General features: G+C 52.6%; 1 protein-coding gene across 2 annotated transcripts in view; it reads left to right on the top strand.

Moving 5' to 3' along the window:
- Nucleotides 1-19,313, top strand: part of ST3GAL3 (ST3 beta-galactoside alpha-2,3-sialyltransferase 3) — a 96,005-nt gene that overhangs the window by 69,511 nt on the left and 7,181 nt on the right. For both annotated transcript variants that reach the window (XM_024760370.1, XM_024760369.1), the window contains exons 4-6: nucleotides 2,029-2,092; nucleotides 2,982-3,077; nucleotides 3,363-3,549. In XM_024760370.1, the coding sequence (XP_024616138.1) occupies nucleotides 2,029-2,092; nucleotides 2,982-3,077; nucleotides 3,363-3,549 (347 nt within the window). The remainder of the gene's footprint in view (nucleotides 1-2,028; nucleotides 2,093-2,981; nucleotides 3,078-3,362; nucleotides 3,550-19,313) is intronic.

Below are 19,313 nucleotides of genomic sequence, written 5' to 3'. Positions count from 1 at the left end.
AGTACAGAACAGTTCCTTAAAGGTTTGTTTCCTTACGCTTTCTCATTCGACTTCTAGAAAGATTGCCCGTGCCAACTGTCTCCTCTTACTCACCATTTACTCTTGCAGAATATCTTCTCCCCTCACCACTTCGGTGAAACTGCTCAGTGCCCCCAGGAGATCCAAAGGATGCTTTTCATTCCTTAACTTGACATCTTGGCTGCATCTGACGGTGTCGTCCAGTCCATCTTTTAAAAAAAATTATGAGGTTGCTGTGTTTAATTTCAGAGGCATCCTTTCTTTACATGAAGTATTTCAGGCGTATAAAAAAGCATAAAAACGAATATATTGAGCACCCACGTACTCTTGCACCCAGCTTCAGAAATAAAACTTGAGATACGACTCAAGCTCTGTGTAGCCCTTCCCCCTCCATTCCCCGCCTTCTCCAGGAGACCAGTATCCTGGTTGTCATTCCATGCCTGTTTATATATTTCTACAGCATATTTACGTATCTGTTTAAAATACAGCATGGATGGGCTTCCCTGGTGGCGCAGTGGTTGAGAGTCCGCCTGCTGATGCAGGGGACACGGGTTCGTGCCCCAGTCCAAAAAAAAAAAAAAAAATGTGGCATGGTTTTTGCACTTTACAAACAGTATTGTATATCGTACTTGTGTGTGTGTATTTTTCAAATTGATTTTTTTGCTTACACTTTTCAGATGTATCTGTATTGGTACACATAACTCTAGGTCACTGATTTTGCAACTGCTGTGTAGTATTCCATGTACCACATTTAATCTATTTTCCTTATCGGCAGGCGGACTCTCAACCACTGCGCCACCAGGGAAGCCCTCCTTCGGTGGACTTTTAGGTTGCCTCCAACATTTCGCTATTACCAACAGTTCTGCAATGAACATTCTTGTACAAGTCTCCTTAAACAAATATGTGAGTTTTCTGATGCTCTCCACCTAGGAGTAGAGTTGCAAGATTTTAGTCTATGCACAGCTACATCTTTACTTGATATTAAGATGCTTTTCACTGTGATTGTACCGACTTACTTATCTTTAGGTCTTTATGTACATTACCTTTTTATCTTCCTAACAATTCTGCACAGCAGGAATTACCATCTTCATTTGGAAGATGAGGAAACTAAAGCTCAAAGAACGTAAGCGATTTATCGAAGGTCACAGAGCTCATAAGCAGCAGAGCCAGGATTTGAGTCCGAGGCCGATATCATTATCTGTTATATTATAACGCTCTCATTATACCAGAGTTTGAAAGGAGAGCAGTCATCATTGCCAAAACCAGAGAGAGGTCAAGAAGAATGAGGTCTGAATATGGTCACAGGATCTGAGAGCACAGAGGTCACGGGGCCCTTGCTGAGGGGCAGCCTGAGCGGAGTGCAGGTGGGCAGATGCCAGGCCACAGGGCTTGAAGAGGTAAGGAGGTAGAGACAGCCTGGCAAGAATAGGATTAGAGGTCAGCAGTGTTAGAGGGAGGAAGGGAGGGGAAGATGGTATCAGAAAATGAGGCGGAGTGGCCTGGCCCGGGGAGCTGGCCGGGAGCATTCTAGCTCTTCACCACTGGTCGGCTCCTTGTTTGCTTCCTGGTGTCTGCTTGGTGGGGGCACAGAAGTGAGCACGTGGTCTCTGCCTCTGACCGGCGGTGCCATTCTGGGGGACACTGAGATGCCCCAGCTCCCAGGCAAGGCCCACGCCTGGGGGCGCATGTCCCAGGGCCTGATGGCAGGGCCTCCGACAGCCAGCCGAGACTGCCAGGAAGGGCCAGGGAAGCCTGAGGAAGGAGCTGTGCGTGGGTGCCGGGGGGCCGGCTCCAGGCAGAGATGTGTGTGCCGCCTCTTCTCCTGCCTCCGTCTCCTGTCTCAGGGAGAATGTTAGGCCAGTGGCCCAGCCTTGTGTCCGGAGCTCCCTCCCCAACCTTCACGTCCACCCTAGCCCCAGGACCACGTGCCTTCAAATCGGCTCATGGGCAAACATCTCATGGGGACCCTTAAGTGACCCTCTAACAGTTGCCTCCCTCCTCTGTCCACAGATAATCTGATCAAAGCCATCTTGTCTGTCACCAAAGAGTACCGCCTGACCCCTGCCTTGGACAGGTGAGCCACTTGCTGCCCAGTATCCTGCCCCTCGGCTGCCCAGCGTGTGCAGAGGGGCTGAGGCCCAGCTGGCCTTCCCTGGACCTGGGCAGATTCTCCAGCACACCCACACACCCACACACGCATACACACTGGGTGGGTGAGCAGGGAAGCGGGGCCACCGCACTGGACTGGCCGCCCCCGTGGGCTATAAGCCGTTGGCAAGACATCTCAGTCCTCAGGCAGCAGAGATCCGAGGGTAAGAACTGAACGTCCTGGGCTGGGATCAGCTCAGCACTGGGACTGAGTGGCTGGGTGCTGGGGCAGCTGAAGGGGCTTAAATCCAGGAGGCAGTGACAGCTCTGAAGCCAACAGACCCTAGGTGGGGGAAGCCCCAGGGTCAGAGGTGCGAGAAGCAAAGTGAGTAGGGTTCTCGGCTGGCTACTGGGTGCATGGGGGCTTCTGAGTTAAAAATAAGTCCAGCCTTGAGTCCTGGAGCCTCCAGGCTCATTCCTCTGTTCTTGCTTCTCTAGCGTAGCCCTCAAGCTCAGCCCACTTCTCCCTCTCCTCTGAAGGTGGCCCAAACCCACTAACCCTTGGGGAGTCTTTAACCCAGAATGCCATCTTACCAGAGCTCCTTCCTCACCACCCCAGAGCTGGTGCCCAAGCCCCTTCCACACCCATGTGTCCCTGGAGAAGTGTCAGGGACCAGGGGTATCTGAGAGCCCTGAGCGGCCCAGCTCTCCGCAGTGTGGTTCCGGCCTCTCAGAGATGCTGCCAGAACCTCACTGGTCTGCCTCCTCTGTCCCAGCCCGTGCCCGCTCAAGGGCATGGGGTCAGGGACCAAGGGGCAGGGGGAGAGGAGACCTGGCGGACAGCTCTCCAGAGGTCTCTGCGTCTGTCCCCTCAGCCTCAGCTGCCGCCGCTGCATCGTCGTGGGCAACGGAGGTGTCCTTGCCAACAAGTCTCTGGGGTCACGAATCGATGACTATGACATTGTGGTCAGGTGAGCTCCTCAAAGCAGTGCCTCGGGCACCTTCGTGTCCTGGTCCCCGAGCCCACTGAGAACTGTCTGTCGATCTGGCCCATTGGGCTGGAGGTCAGTAGAAGCCGCAAGAAGAACCCTGGGTTGGAGGGCTTTGGAACGGAAAGCCAGGTGGCACCAGGTGGCCTGGGCTCCCCATGCTCTGCACCTGGGGTATGCTGGGGTCAGGGCGCCTCCCCACACACAGGCCTACCGACCACATGCGGTGAGCCCAAGGCAGTCTCTGACCGGGCCCACTCTCTGCAGGCTGAACTCAGCACCCGTGAAAGGCTTTGAGAAGGACGTGGGCAGCAAAACTACGCTGCGCATCACCTACCCCGAGGGGGCCATGCAGCGGCCCGAGCAGTATGAACGGGATTCCCTCTTCGTCCTCGCTGGCTTCAAGTGGCAGGACTTCAAGTGGTTGAAGTACATCGTCTACAAGGAGAGAGTGGTGAGCTCCCTGTGCCCCAGCTCCTTCCCCTCCTGCCCTGGCCCTGCCCAGCTTCCCAGTCGGCCCCCTTTCCCTGAACTAGGCAAAGAACAAGTAGGAACCTTTCCAAAGAAGCATCAAGGGCCCAGATGCAACCAAGGGGCAGAGAGGCCAGGAGATGCCAAGGCCACTGGCCCGGACTCCTGGAGCTGATGTGCCTGCTATCTGCTACCTGCCTCCAGAGACCCAGGCTGCAGGTCCTTCCTCAGCCTTCTCTAGCCAGACCCCAGGTGCCTCCTCAGGAGACCCTGTGGGCCCTTCCCTGGCCTTAGCCCCCCGGTATGGAAAGCTGTCACCCAGCTAGACCCAGCTTTACTGCTGATCTTCACAACCCCCGCCCTCACTTTCTACTTGCCCCCCAAGTCCCTCTTACCCTCTGTGAGGTCTCTCTAACTGTGGTCGTGTGGGTGCCCCCTCATTCCCAGCCAGGGGAAGAAGGCCTTGTTTGGACCATGGGGCCATTCCACAGGGATAGCAGACCCCTCAACTTGAGGGTGCCAGTTCCCAAACTTGTAAGTCCTGACCTCTCTCCACCTTGTGCTTTTACCACTGACTTGTGGTTGTGTCCCCAACCTGCCATTGAGTCTGGTTCCACTGTGGGAATGGCCAGGTTCTGTACTTATTGGTCTAGGCAGACAAGGGTCTGGGCCCGTTTCTTAAGAGAGCTTATACGGCCAAGTAGGGTCAGACTGCTCCTTACTGGACCACCCAGTGAGGCCCCTCCTGAGTCCTCTGTCTCTCAGCCCTGGGCCAACTTGTCCAGGCTCCTTCCCCCTTTCCCCTCAACCAGCTGTCACCGGCCACCCCAGGGGAGGGGGACCGCAGAGTTCAGGCCATTCATCTTCCAACACCCAAGCCTCTTACAAGAGGAGAATGATGACAGGCAGCGCTCCGCCTACAGAGAGCAGCTAGTTGTTCTTCCTGGAGGTTTAGAGGAGAGCTGGGGGGCTGGAACAGCTTCTCCTGCCTGTGGACGTCTCAGTGCAATTTGGTTTAACTCCACAGCCTTTTCCCAAGCAAGGCCAAGTGCAGGCAGTGTCAAGTAGGTAGCAAGCGAGAGCGAAGACAGAAGTCAGGTCCAGAAATTCAGGTAGGTGGGACAGTGGGGAAAGGGGAGCCCATCTCGGAGCCAGGCTGAATGTGGCAGCCAGCGTCCCCAGAGGGGAGGAAAGGGTTTGACCTTAGCCAGCCCCAGCGGCGAGCAAGCCAGCTGCCCATGCACCGTAGGCGGCATGTGGGGGCTGAGGGGGCACCCCTCTGTTTTCAGAACCCTAGGACCTGAGCATCTAGTGTCCTCAGAGCCCTTCTCTTTGTCTTGAAGGCAAGAGAATTGGGATCACCGGTAGGCACCTTTAAGGGAGAAATGGGAGGAAATTGGGTCTGCCCTGGGGAACCCCAGAGAGCCTGTGGGCTGCTTCCTCACCCTGCCTTCTGCCCATCTTCCCACCCCCTCCTGGCATATCCTTTCCTCTACTCATCGACACCTGTCAAAGGAGCTCCTGGAGGGCAGGGCCCTGACCCCCTTTGCTTTTCTTACCCCTCAATGCCCAGCCACCACAAATGATCTGGAATTGGCTCAAACACCAGATCCTGCTTCTTGCTGGGCACACTGGGATAGGACAGGCGACCCATATCAAGAGGCCAGGCCAAAGGGTGGGTCAGGGCCAGCCAGGTGGGTGTTGTCACATGATCCTTCCAAGAACACCAAGGACAGTTAATTCAAGACCCTTACAAGTCATCCAAGGGAGTCTGGACAGAAAGAAGAAAAGGAAGGAAGCCAACTAGAGTTGGAAGACTCAGTATACTCAGGCCACTCAGGGAGCAGACAGCAGGGCCTCACTTCTCCCCGAAAGACTCAGGACCTTACTGCCTGGCCTGGCCTTGGTGGCGGGCCTGTTCAAGGAACTAACTGGAGCGGTTGGGATGAAGAGGTGTGGGCCGTGCTCAGGCACACGCTCATTGTGCCGATGTCTGTGTCCTGTTGCGGCCATGCCCAGGGATCTAGGACCAGCCCTGTGGTCCTTGGTGAGGACTCCTTCCCAGGGTTGGGAGATGTGAGTGGAAAGGGGAGAGAGGAGCTGGGAAGGAGTTCTCTGAAGTTCGTGAGGCTTCCTTGACTCCAAAGTCAAAGATAATTGGGGCCTTTAGAGCGGGCTGCCAGAGGAAAACCAGTGATGCCCACGGCCTCGCCTGAGTAGGCCCACCCAGGCCATTTTGGTTACCCTGGAAGCCTCTTTAGCGCCCTCCTCCACCCCAAGCCCAGGGCTAATGCCTTCGCACGATCTCTCTCATGCCCTGCTTCACTTCTCTGGCGTCCGAGACCCAGGTAAATGTGGGAGAGGCTGCTTCTCCAGGCCCCCTCCTGTCTGGTGCCCAGCTGCAGGCTTGCCCTGCTCCTGCAGTTATGTTTCTACCTATGCAGCCCCTGGGCTACTGGAGAGCCCTCTGCACCTGTCTGGAGCCTCACCTGCAGAATTCTGGCAGGAGGCAGCTCTGTGTTTGGGAGCCAAGGCCTAGCTGGGCAGGGCTGGGACAGGTATCAGGCCTCAGTCAGGGCCGCTGCCTGCGGCTCGCTGTGTGAGCAGTCGCTCACTGCCTGTGTAACTTCCTGATTCCCAGGAGTCCTGACAGGGTATGAGAAGGGGAAAGATATAGGAAAGGAAGACCAAACAGCCCAAAAACAGCCTGTGCTAGAGCTAACCATGCTTTCTTCATCCACATGGGAGCTGTCCTCTTCACCATTTGTGGCCGTTTGATTTCCTGATTCGCTGGGCAGTAGCACAGATAACTCTAAACAAGTTACCTTTAAAGGCCCTTTATCTCTCAGATCCCAGGAGGCCAAGCCATCAAGCAGGTGGAGGAGCTCCCAGCAGGCCTCGGGGCAGCTCAGAGGAGCACCAGCGGACTGTTGAGTGGGGAAGCTGAGGTCAGGGGGAGGGGAGGAGCTGGGGACACGGAGATGCAGGTATATGTGAGCCATGGAGGGAGGGGTGGCCTCCAGCTCTTGTGGAGTTCTTCTCAGAGGCACATCTGGCTCCACCCCTCCACGCGCTTACTCATTTGCCAGGCATCGTCAGGTGTTCTCTGTGCTGTCACTGTGCTGCTCCCTGGAAACAGAAAGTCACTCAGTCTATGGGAGAGACAGTCCCCGAACTAGTTATAATGCAGTGTAGTAGGTGCTGTGCCCTCAGCATCCTCCTCCTGGCGTCTGATGAAGGCTGGAGATGCCCTGTCTGTGGTCCTGAGGACGGAGCCCTGGGACCTGGAGAGGATGCGACATGTGAGAGGCAGAGCTTCTCGTGCTGTGTCCCCTGCGTCTGCCAGACTCCCCCACCAGGCCCCAGGATGCTGCTGACCCAGCACTTCAGAGCCCCGGGGAGCTGCCTTCCCAATCGTCTTCGTCCTCACTTGGGAAACCCCGGAAAGCTGGCCTCACTGCTGAGTGGCCTCTGGGCCTGAGGCCTGGGCTGGGTTGGTGGGTGTGGTTCCAACCCAGCAGGCGGGGAGGAGAGGACAAGGGCTGGGGGTTGGCCCCTGGACAGCCTTGACCCAGGCCCGACCTTGCAGCTTTTGTTCACTCCTTGGGGAAGGCGGAGGGATCTAAGAGGCCGGCCAGGGCCCCGCTTCACGCCCAGGGGGACTGGGCCCTTGAATCTGAGAGACAACGGTGGTTGAAGAGGAGAAAGCAGCTTGGGCCTTGGAGTCATACAGACTCCGGTTTAAATTTAGACCCTGTCACTTGTTAGCTGGGTTCTTAGACAAACCACCTAGGCCCCTTAGACTTCATAAAACAGGAGTAGTACTACCCATCTTTCAGGGTTGGTTTAAAAGTTAAACAAGATGAAGTATAGAAGCACCTAGCCTAGTGCTTGACACTTAGTAAGCTCTGTCTGTGGCAATTATGAATACTGTTTATTATTTTATTATTATTACTGGTGGTGGTGCTATTAGAAAAGCCCAGTTGCACTAGGGAGTGAAGTCTTTGTCTAGACTGTAGAGCCTGACCTAGGAAGTGACCTAAAAGCGGGGGTCAGAGGCCAGGCCTAGAGGAAGGAGAGACATGGACCTCCTGGTGAAAGGCCGCAGGGGTGGGCTAGCAATCTAGCACAAGGCAAATGGCCACCAGGTCCCCGCATGTGAGGCCTTATTGGACCAGGCCTGAGACAGGGACTGAACATCCATCTGCACCTAAACCTGTGCTCTGTCCAGGCCTGAGAGGGATGCAGAGCCTTAGGATGGGCTCTGCCTAGCAGGAGCTCGGTGTGGACACAACCTTGCCTCTGGGGAGACTCCGTGCAGGGCACCTGGAAAGCGTGGTGAGGCTGGCAGACACCGTTGCCTCCTACTGCTTGACAAGGCCTCTGCTGAGCCAGCTCGATGCTGCGCACCCCACAGTCTCCCTTCCAGACCTCTGAGACAAGCTCTCCCGGATACCATTTCCTTTGCAGCCATTGCCAGTGGACACAGCTCTTTCTCACAGATCCATTATCCCCTGTGAGGGCCAGGAAGACTCCCTGCACATTCCCCCTCCTGCATCCTGCCCATCGCTCCTCCCCCACCATGAAAGATGCTCAGGGACGGGGGCTCACGTCATCATCCCCTGTGCTCCTCTTCATCACTGTCATCCAGAGCCTCTTGCTTACTTACCTCACGATCCCTGTTATTATTCCTCCTCCTTTTCCTCCTCTTCCTCCTTCCACCATCCTCATCATAGACGTCATTTATTAAGATCTTCAGTTTGCCAGCTTTCTTTGAATTCCTTTATTCAGTTTTCACCATGACCCTGTTAGATAGATACTATTATGATCCCCTTCTCGGGGTTTAGGAAACTGAGGCACAGAGAGGATGAGTTACTTGCTAAGATCACACAACTAGTTAAGTGGTAGAGGTGAACTCAGACCCAGCTCTGGATGCCATCTCCTCCCACCTTCTCAGGAACTGTCTTTTTTCATTGATCTCTTTTCTTACCTCTTTACTGGATCTTCCTCTCACATCTACAAATTTGTTCAGCTATTTTTTTTTTTCATTTCTCTCACCTCAAAAATGAAAGCCCCAGGGACTTCCCTGGCAGTCCGGTGGTTAAGACTCCACGCTTCCACTGCAGGGGGCACGGGTTCAATCCCTGGTCGGAAAACTAAGATCCCGCATGCCACGACGCAGCCAAAAAAAAAAAAAAAGCAAGAAAGAAAGCCCCCTCTTCAAGCTGGTATCCACCCTTTCTCCTTCCCTTCTCTTTCAAGTTTCTGGGAAGAGTCATCAGCTGTCCACGCTACATATCTCCATGTTTTCCCCCTTCTGTTTCTCAACGCTCTCCACTCTGTCTTCCAAACCTATCCCTCTATGGCAGTGACCTTCTGATTCTAAATCCAGTGGACCCAACCTTGCCTCACTTTAAAGGAACGACTTGTCAGCAAATATTCAGTGAGCATTTACAGTGTACCGTACGCAATGGTAAGTTCTAGGGATAGCCCTTGAGTCTTACAAACTCATGGCTAAAATCCTGGGAAGCATGCTCAATTCTTCCATCTCCTCTGCCCTCTCTATTCAGTCATTCAGCCTCCAGATCTGTGGTTCTCCCTTTTAAAAATGCCTTCCTTGGATTATTTCAGCAGCTTCCTATCTCCCTGCATCCAATCAGGCCTCCCTCCAATCCATCCTCCACACCTGTATCCAAAAGAATCATCCTAAAGTGTCTATCTGGTTGGTTCATTCTCCTGCGTAATGGGTCCCCGTTGTCCAGATGCAGCAGTTCTCAGAGCGCTTTCTCCTTTCCAGTAGCATCAGTATCACCTGGAAACTTGTCAGAAATGCATTTTGGGACTCCACCTTAGGCTGTGAATGCGAAACTCTGGGGGTGGGCCCAGCAGTCTGTTTAATGAGCCCTCCAGGTGATTCGGATACAGGCTCAAGTGTGAGAACCACTGGCCTGCAGGGTAAAATTCCAATTCCATAGCATAGCGCTCCATGCTCTGGGCCCTCCAACCCCTTCCTTGTCCTGACCGCTCCTTCTTGCACCCAAAATTACTCTCCTCTCTGCCCATACCAAAGTCTATGCCCATTTCACACCTCCATGTTTTATCTGCTTCCCTTCCCAAGGCTGTATTAGATGCTCCTCTTCTGAGCTCCCAAGACACTCATCACTCTATTATGCGTAAGGGTTCTCTTATCCATCAACTCCTATAAGCCCCTGGAGGGCAGGGACTGTCCTGTTTATCTCTGTAAGCCCATCACCGCCTGCAGTGTTGTGTTTGAGACAGAGTTGGCACGCGTAAATGAATAAATAAACGTGGACACTGAGACCCAGAGGAAGGCAGGAACTTGTGGCAGAGTCAGGATTCCAACCCAGGTCTTCTGACTCTCAGTGGGGGCTCTTTCCTCGCAAGTAGGCCGCCTCCCTCCTCTGTTGCCCCAGAGATCATTCTTTTAGATTCGGACCCTTGCGTCCTTTTGCTCCCCTCTTGCCTCTCCTGGGCACCTCTCTCCTCTTAGCCATGTTTGATCTTCTTTCTGAGGTTCCGAGATCATTCTCCTTGATAAAAAAAAGTGAAAACTGAACAGTCCCTGGCCTCTGCCTCATTCAGTTGTCTGTTGATATCACACAGCCGGCCCCAAACCGACTCCTCTTTCTGTTCATTGCTTTTTCCAAATATAGCTTTCAAAAAGGTTTTTGACCCTCTCCTCATAGCATGCATCAAAATAAATTCCAAATGGACTAAAAAGTAAAATATAAAAATACAGCCAAAGGAAGAAAGTAGAATAGAAATCACAGCCCTAGAGGGAAGAGAACTTTCAAGGGACAGAAGTGCTAGGAAAAGTCAGATTTGATAATATATGAGCACTTTAAACAACAACCAAAAAAGACTGGATACCACAAAACTTTGAAAAGTGTGTTTAGGAAATATGACAAATGGTTATCATCATGAAAGTTGACAGGAAAGCCATTAGGACCCCAGCAGTTTATGAGCGGGAGACTGAACCGATCACACAGAAGGCAATATAACTAGTAAACAACAGAAATATGTTTAACCTTCCTGGCAGTCAGAAAATTCACGTGAAGGCGACAGGGTGCCAGTTATCACCTATCATGTCTTCAGAGAATGTGTTTAAATTATAATACGTGATTCTGGCCAGAGTGCAGTGACAGGTGCTCTCAAAGGCTACTAGTCAGAGTGTAATTGGGGACAAGCTTTTTGGAAAGGAAATGACACTTGGCACCAGGAGCCATCACCCAAGGGAAGGAAAAATCTGCCTACAAAGATTTTTATTATAGTGTTATTTATAATGGCCAAACTCAAATATAACCTAAGGGGTTTATTATGAAAAGTATGGTTCAACTAGCATACGGAGTATAAAGGAGCAGCCCAGTGACCCTGCAGAGGCTGCGGGCACCTGGACCAGCCAGCACAGCCGCTCCCACTCTTGCTCCTTTGGCGTGGGTGGGGCCGCTGAAACAGCACTGGATTCAGTACCAGGAACGGGTGCCTCTGCCTCAGGCCCCATCTCTGAGTTTCATTTTCCTCTTCTGTACAACGGGGATGGTGAAAGCTTCTAGGGGTGGCTCCCAGATACACTGCTGCCAGGAGCCGCTGGGACAGTGCACTGACAGCCCCTGGTACACTGTGCTCGCTGCAGTGGCGAGCACCTGCTGAGAAGATCAGTGCTTGCCTTGCTGAGCCCCTCTTCAGGGCTCAGAGGGAAATGCCCACCCCAGTCACATCCTCCCCTGCTAGACCATCCCCAGGTACTGGAGACCTCAGAATTTCTTGCCCCAGCAGTGCCAAGTCCACTTCTGTCCTCTTGAGGGTAGAACACACCTCCCTGTGCAGACTCCAAAGTCCAAGGAGGGATGTTTGCAGAGCCTGTAAGACAAACTTGGATGTCTAAGCTGGGCAGTCCGCACACGTGTGCACTTCCCACAGCGTGAGATGGGACCAGGGTGGGAAGGGAAGGGGAGGGCAGCCTGGGGCTAGCTCTCCCTACACCATGGGCCAGCACGGGTCTCCGGGAGTCAGAATTCTCATTTCAAACCTGGCCTTCCAGATCGTTTTTTGGGGGAGGATAGAATATATTTAACAGCTTGATACCGTGATTAGTCACTGTCACATATTTGGAATCTAAAACTTAGACAGGTGGTATGTGGACATCCATTTGTAATTTTGTCCCTAGCCCCACAAATCTTAGGGGTTTGAGCCTTGACGGACATGGTGGCAATGGCTGGAGGTGAGGCTGGGTAGACAGGGGACAGACGGTGAAGGGTCTTGTCAGCCAAAGTCACATCAAGGAGCTTGGACTTTGTCCTGTGGACTAACAATAGCAGAAGCTAACGAGCTGCCTTTGTGCCAGACGTGATGTGTGTGACTTGTAACTGTCACGGCACAGAAACACTATGAAGAAGGAGCTAGTCTGATTTCCCATATTCTTAGATGATGATAATGAGACTTTGAAAGGGTGAAGAACTTTCTGAGGGATACAGAGTTAGTAGTTAGGGCTCAAAAGCAGACCCACAGAATTACTGGGGCAGCCCAATCCGCAAGCAGGGGTGGGCTGAGGAAGGCGGGAAGGAGGCAGTTGTGGGATGGGTCTGTACAGGAGCCACAGACCTGGGGTTGCTAGGTTCTTGGAGACCTGGGAGAGGGAACCATCAAGGGAGGGTGAGCATTCAAGTCGGAGTCATTGTGGAGGAATGGTGGTCGCTGGATCCCTTGGGGGAAATGGATGAGATAGGAAGACAAACCTTTCAGGGCCTTGGTTTCTGTAAGAGGGGATTAGACCAGATGTTCTTTTTTGTTTTGTTTTTTGGGGTGGTTTTTTTTTTGGTTTTTTATTGGAGTATAGTTGATTTACAGTGTTGTGTTAGTTTCTGCTGTACAGCAAAGTGAATCAGTTATACATATACATATATCCACTCTATTTTGGATTCTTTTCCCATATAGGTGATTACAGAGTATTGAGTGGAGTTCCCTGTGCTATACAGTAGGTCCTTATTAGTTATCTATTTTATATACAGTAGTATGTATATGTCAATCCCAGTCTCCCAATTTACCCCTCCCCGCGAAAGCGATTTTTTTAATTAATTTATTTTATTTTATTTATTTTTGGCTGCATCGGGTCTTCGTTGCTCTGCATGGGCTTTCTCGAGTTGCAGCGAGCTGGGGGCTACTCTTCATTGCGGTGCGCGGGCCTCTCATTGCGGTGGCTTCTCTTGTTACAGAGCATGGGCTCTAGGCATGCCGTCTTCAGTAGTTGTGGCTCACGGGCTCTAGAGCGCAGGCTCAGTAGTTGCGGCGCACGGGCTTAGTTGCTTTTTTTTGCGGTACGCGGGCCTCTCACTGTTGTGGCCTCTCCCATCGTGGAGCACAGGCTCCGGACGTGCAGGCTCAGCGGCCATGGCTCATGGGCCTAGCCACTCCACGGCATGTGGGATCTTCCCGGACCGGGGCACGAACCCGTGTCCCCTGCATCAGCAGGCGGACTCTCAACCACTGCGCCACCAGGGAAGCCCCCGAAAGCAAATTTTTTAAAGTTAATTTTTACTGGAGTATAGTTGCTTTATAATGTTGTGTTAGTTTCTACTGTACAGCAAAGTGAATCAGCTATATCCCCTCTTTTTTGGATTTCCTTCCCATTTAGTTCACCAGAGAGAATTGAGTAGAGTTCCCTGTGCTGTACAGTAGGTTCTCATTAGTTGTCTATTTTATACATAGTATCAATAGTGTATATATGTCAATGCCAACCTCCCAATTCATCCCCCCCACCCCCCGCCCAGACCAGATGTTCTTAAAGGTCTCTTTTTGTATGATGGTAATCAATGTTTTGAGGGTTATTTGTTGTCTGAAACATTATAGAATATATTTGTACAGAAAGTAAATAGCTTATATATAACAGAGACTCATGTATTTGTTGATTGGTTAATCCAGGTTAATCATTAGTTCTGAAATATTTTGTACATCTGTAAATAGCTCTCTTTTCAAGCTCTACTTCATTTTACTTATAGTTTCCTTAGTATGTCTTGCTCTTCCTCCCATTTTAAGTTTTATGCATGTGAACATTTTGGGGTATGTCTTCTATGTATATATTTTACACAAGTATAGCAGATGTTTTAAACCTCTTTTTGGCTCTTTCTCATATCATAATAATTATACCGTGTATTGAGATATTTGTACACAGCCCTGTCTTTTCTCCTGGGTTATAAACTCCTTTTGAGTAAGGAAAAAAAAAAAAAAAAGACCGGCACTCTTAATGATCCTGACAAGCTGTCTCAGTGGTTGGTGGAAAGCCTCTGAAGATTTTAGCCCTGAGAGTGTCAAGATCAGATTTGTGCGGAATTGAAGGAAGGCACGATGGAGGCAAGGAGGTCTGGTGGCTCCTGGAGTGACCCCAGTGACCTGGTGACCTGTCTCCTCAGGCAGTAGCAGCGAGGAGGGGTGGTGGTGTAGGCAGGAGTGACCACACCTGCCCTTACTCCTGGCTGCAGAAAGCCAGCCATGGTCAGGCTCTCCACTCCCAGACCTCTCATCTTGGCATGCAGACTGCTTCTCTCCCCACAGAGAAGGAGGAAGAGGCTGCAGGAGAAGCAGCCTGCAAGGGCGCAGGCAAGCACTGTGGGAGCCCGGCTGGGCAGGTACTTCTTCCCAGATGCTTTCCCCCGTTGCTCCTGGCTGTTCTGACAAGAGCAGAACGAGTTGCATCAGCAGGAGACCAGCGGCTCCACGCAGATGAGCTGGGTCCAGGCTGGACTGAGGCAGGGACATTCCGGGAGGAGGCATTCAACCAAGCATGCGGCCCACAGGTGGCCTTGATGAGAGGTTTGGCCATTCCAGGCCAGCGTCATTGGCTGGCTTTATAGGCCTCTGTGCTGTGTCCTGTGGGTCAGGGAAACGAGATGTGAGAGGCCTTGGGCCGTTTGGATAGGCCTTCTGGAACAGGGCTGTGTTCGGGTGGCAGGCTTGGCAGTGTCACCCAGCAGTAGGAAGGCCTCCAACATCCACCACCCTCCTGCAGGGCACCCAAGGACAAAGCTGGCCCCCGTCTGAGTGTGTGTATAGTCTGTGAACTGGCCTGTGTGTGGCCTCTAACATTGCTGGCCACACCCTCTGCTTCACCCTCGGCTTCTGTGACGCTCAGAATCGTAACAGACAAGATTTACTGAGCCCTTGCCATGTGGCAGACACGGGGCCAGATGCTGTGAAATGCACAGCGCTTCATTTAATCGTCACGGCTGTCTGGGAAGTGGGCTTGACGTCCCCGTTATGCGCGAGGAACTTGAGACCTGAAGAAGTCCTGTGACACGCCCTGGTTGCACAGATGCGGAATCTGGATGTGGACGTGGGTTTCCCAGACTCCGAGGCCCACAGTCTCCCGTGGTATCACACCCTCCCTGCGTCGCCTCATCGCTCTTCCTGTTGGTTCTCGGTCTCCTCCGCAGGCTCCGCTGCTCCCACCGACCCCTTCAGTGTTGGTGTCTATAAGGGTCTCCCCTCTCTTGTCCCACCCAGAGATTCTCAATCTCAAGTCGCCAAATGCCCTCGCTTCTGGGGACCCTGCTCCCTTTGGCAGTGGTGTGTGGCGTGTTGCGTGTGTGTACCTGTGTATGATTTTTCTGAGACGGGGAGCCATGGCTTTTATTTGAGAGACAGGCTGCAGTCGTGTTTACTTGGTATTTGTCTGACACAGTGATGCCCCAGCCAGATCCTGGTCTTCCTGTTCCTCCTTTCCCTGGGATTCCTGAGGAGGCGCTGCACCAGGACAGTGACAGGTGGGAAAAATAAAATAGCGGTGCCAGGTCCCAGTGCCCTAATGCAGCCTCTCTGAGACTTGAGTCCCAAGCATAAGACTCGTTCCCACCCCGTCCCAATCTTGCTCTCTGCCCGAAGGCAGTAGGAGCTTCAGCGCTCGTAGAACAGGTGAGCAGAGCAGGGACTGGAATGCCGGGCATGCTCCAGGGAGGCAAGCTCTGCCTTGGCGTACCCGCCGCTGCCTGGGCACAAGGAGCCAGAAGGAGCTGTATGTGTACCTGTGACTTTGCATTTCCTACTAGTAAACGTGACACACGTATCCTCAAATCCAAGAAGTCACATGAGTTGTTTCCCCTCCTGGGAAAGAGTAAAGATGGGAAGAGAGGCAGAAGCCTCCCCTCCACCCTGGAGCGTTTGTCAGCTTCTCAAAGGGGCCTGAGATCGTAAGCTAATTTCCTACCGTTTCACATGGTGGTTACATATGGGACCCTTAAGCACATGGGATAAGCCAAGAGGTGTTGTCTCAGAGAGGGAATCTCGTGTCACAGAAAGACTCAGGCTCTGAAGTTGAATCCAGCTCAGGTTCTCCCCAGCTGTGTGTGCCTCGGGGCAAGGCCCCTCGCCTCTCTGAGCCTCAGTCCCCTCTGTGAAACAGGATGCAGGGCACCAACCGGAGTGACCCCTAACTCACCTCAGCGCTTCTGGCGGGTAGAAGGGAGGCCCCATCCATCCTTGACTAGCCCCCCAGACCTCCCGAGGTGGGAACAGCAGTGCTGATAATAAATGGTGTGGCAGAAGGAACACCCATCCTGGCATCACGACGTTGGGTTTGCATCTTGGTACAGACTCTTACGTGACCTTGAACCCGTGGCTTCATCTTGGGTCCCGTACCTGTGAAGTGGGTGAAAGTTGAAGAGACATAAATAATATCTATGAAAACCAGCCTGTAGCCTCCCCACCCCCAGCTGTGCCATTACTGCCTCTCCCTCCCTTCCCGAGCAGCCCCTGCCCTTCCTCCTCTTTAGGGGTATGTGGGCAGGCGTGGGCAGGGACCCGGGGTTGTAGGGTGCGGGGAGGATGTTGGGGGCCTGCTGGGCTCTGGAGAAGGGACGGGGGCTGTGCTTTGCTCAGCACAGGCTGGTACCTGCCATTCCTTTGAGTACACATCTGATCCTCCCAGGAGGGGCTTCTCCCCAGTTCTGCATAAGATCTTGGCCATTTCTCCACCGTTCCCTTTCCTGCTGGGTCTCACTGTCCCGATCTTTACCCCCTTACACACACACTTCTGGACACAGAGGGAGGCACAGGAGGAAGCCGGTCTGGGGTCTGCTGTCCCGTCTCACTGGGGCTGAGACCCAGCAAAGTTGGCCCTAAAGGCCCATCCTTTGAGCTGACGCTTGGAGGACGGATAGAATTTGCCCGAGAGAGAGGTGTTGCCAGAGACGGGGAGACGTGAGGAGGGGGTGGCTGGAGCAGACAGTCCATTGAAGGCCGCAGAAGACAAGCCTGAAGAGATGCTGAGGGCAGTGGAGGAGCCGGGATGGAGTTCATGTCCCCTTACACACCCGCGCCCGGTGCTGCACTGCTGGGCCACAGAAGTGAATCAGATGTGAGCCCCTGCCCTGGGGCTAATGGCGGTGGTGATAGGAGCTGACCAGTGACTGTGAGCTGGGCACTCAGCCTGAATTATCTCATTGAGTTCTCACAACACAAGATAAATACCCTTAGTATCCCTGGTTTATCCATAGGGAAATGATAGTTTTCTTGCCCAAGGCCTCCACACAGTTGAGTGACCAGAGCTGAGTTTGGATCTGGGCCCAAGGATCTTCTGTCTTAGTCAGCTCATGTTGCTATAATAAAATACCACAGACTGGGTGGCTTATAAACAACAGACATTTGTTTTTCACAGTTCTGGAGGCTGGAAGTCCAGGATCATGGCACTGGCAGACTTGGTGTTTGGTGAGGGCTTCCTGGTTCATAAATCATTATGTCCTCACTCGGTGGAAGGAGCGAGGGATCTCTTGGGCCTCTTTTGTAAGGGCACTGATTCCATTCTTGAGGGCTTCACCCTGAGGACCTAATCACTTCTCAAAGGCCCACCTCCTAATACAATCACCTTGGGCATTAGGTGTTCAACGTAAATGAATTGGGGGGCGGGGATGGGCCACAAACTTTCAAAGCATAGCAGGTCTTTTTTTATATAAATTTATTTTATTTATTTATTTTTGGCTGCGTTGGGTCTTCATTGTCGTGCACGGGCTTTCTCTGGTTGCGGTGAGCAGGGGCTACTTTGTGTTGCAGTGCGTGGGCTTCTCACTGCGGTGGCTTCTCCTGTCACAGAGCATGGGCTCTAGACATGCAGGCTTCAGTAGTTGTGGCACGCAGCCTCAGCAGTTGTGGCTCATGGACTCCAGAGCGCAGGCTCAGTAGTTGTGGTGCACGGGCTTAGTTGCTCTGCGGCATGTGGGATCTTCCCGGACCAGGGCTCAAACCCGTGTCCCCTGCATTGGCAGGAGGATTCTCAACCACTGTGCCACCAGGGAAGCCCCTGTAGCAGATCTTAACTCCATATTTTATCACTTCCCAAAGGTTAGAGGTCATTTCTACCTTGGGGTGAAGGTATTCGGGAAATACATGAGAAAGGAGAAGATGCTGAGTCTTAAGAAACAAGTAGGGTGGATCAGGTGGGTGGAGGCGGGGAGACCATTAGAGACAGAAGGAGCAGCATCAGCAAAAGAATGGAGGCACGAATCAGCAGATGCGAACTTAAGATGGGCTGAAATGAAAACTGGAGCAGCAGGCAGGGTTACTGGCTAAAAAACTCTGATCGCCTGTGGGCAGTGGTGATGTGATCCAGTTTGTATATAGAAAGATCATTCTGGCAGAGAGCAGAAAGTGGTTTGGGAGGCAGAGGTGGCCCATTCTGGGCACTCATTTTGGGTGAATGGAACTCAACAATTATTTTGTACTTTTCCAGTCACTCTACTGGGCTCTGGGGGCGGTTAGTGGCCAACAAGACAGACACTGGACATGGCCTCATTATAATAGTCCATTTGAAAGATGATGAGACCTGGACTTTAGGTGGTAGCAGTGGGCTTGGGAAGAAAGGATGGATCCGTGGGATTCTATAGAAAATAGAATCGAAATGACCCAGATGACCAGTAGGACAGAACGGGCTGGAGAGATGAAGAGGGATGCAAAGTCGATTCCCAGGCTTCTGGTTTGGAAGATGGAGTGGACAGCAGAGGTTAGGGAACACAGAAGGAGGAGCAGATCTAGGGGAACCAGAAACAACTGAGATGTCCAGCAACAGAGGGGTTGCTTACATAGGCTATGGGACATCTCTCCAGCCCACAGGGTTGGTTTGTGACTTTCTCCAGCAGTACTCAGGAGCCCAGTTGTAAGGGTGGGAAAGGTGGATGTATGGCTTGATCTAAGTTCATGGTTCCCCTGGGCTAGGACAATAGAATGGCAAGGGGCAGGGAGTTGAGTGTGTTCACGAGAGAGTGGCTGAAGCGATATATTCAAGGGACTAGACCAGGGAGGGCTCGTGTACTGAACAGAAAGGCAGGGCTGGGAACTAGAGGAAGGGAGAGAGGTAGAAGGAGAGGAATTTGTGGCCCTGGAGTGGACCCTGGGGGGTCAGGTTTGTTTCAGAGCTGATGCCTTTCCAATCCGGTACTGAGCTCCCTCAGGGAAGAATCACCCCATTCTGCGATTAAAGAACCGAAGCTTAGAGAGCGTGTCGCCCGCCCAGAGTCACCCAGCTCCATCGGTGGCAGAACTGGGGTTGGAGTGTTGTTTTCTGCTCTGCCATACTAGCTCACATTCTGTCTTTATTTTTCAGGTTCACTTTAGAACAGTTGACTGAGAGCGAGGAAATTCAGCAGAAGGGAAAGGAGGCGAGCCCAGCAGAGCAGATAGGAGAGAGAGGGCAGGCTCCTCCTGGGCCCCTCAGTAGCGGCGAAGGGGAGGGGTACTGCTGGGCCG

Source organism: Neophocaena asiaeorientalis, unplaced genomic scaffold (assembly GCF_003031525.2).
Source record: "Neophocaena asiaeorientalis asiaeorientalis breed wild unplaced genomic scaffold, Neophocaena_asiaeorientalis_V1.1 scaffold761, whole genome shotgun sequence".
In the NCBI taxonomy this organism is placed as follows: domain Eukaryota; kingdom Metazoa; phylum Chordata; class Mammalia; order Artiodactyla; family Phocoenidae; genus Neophocaena; species Neophocaena asiaeorientalis.
Note: the sequence above shows the minus strand (reverse complement) of the source record. Positions and strands in the feature narration are given on the sequence as shown.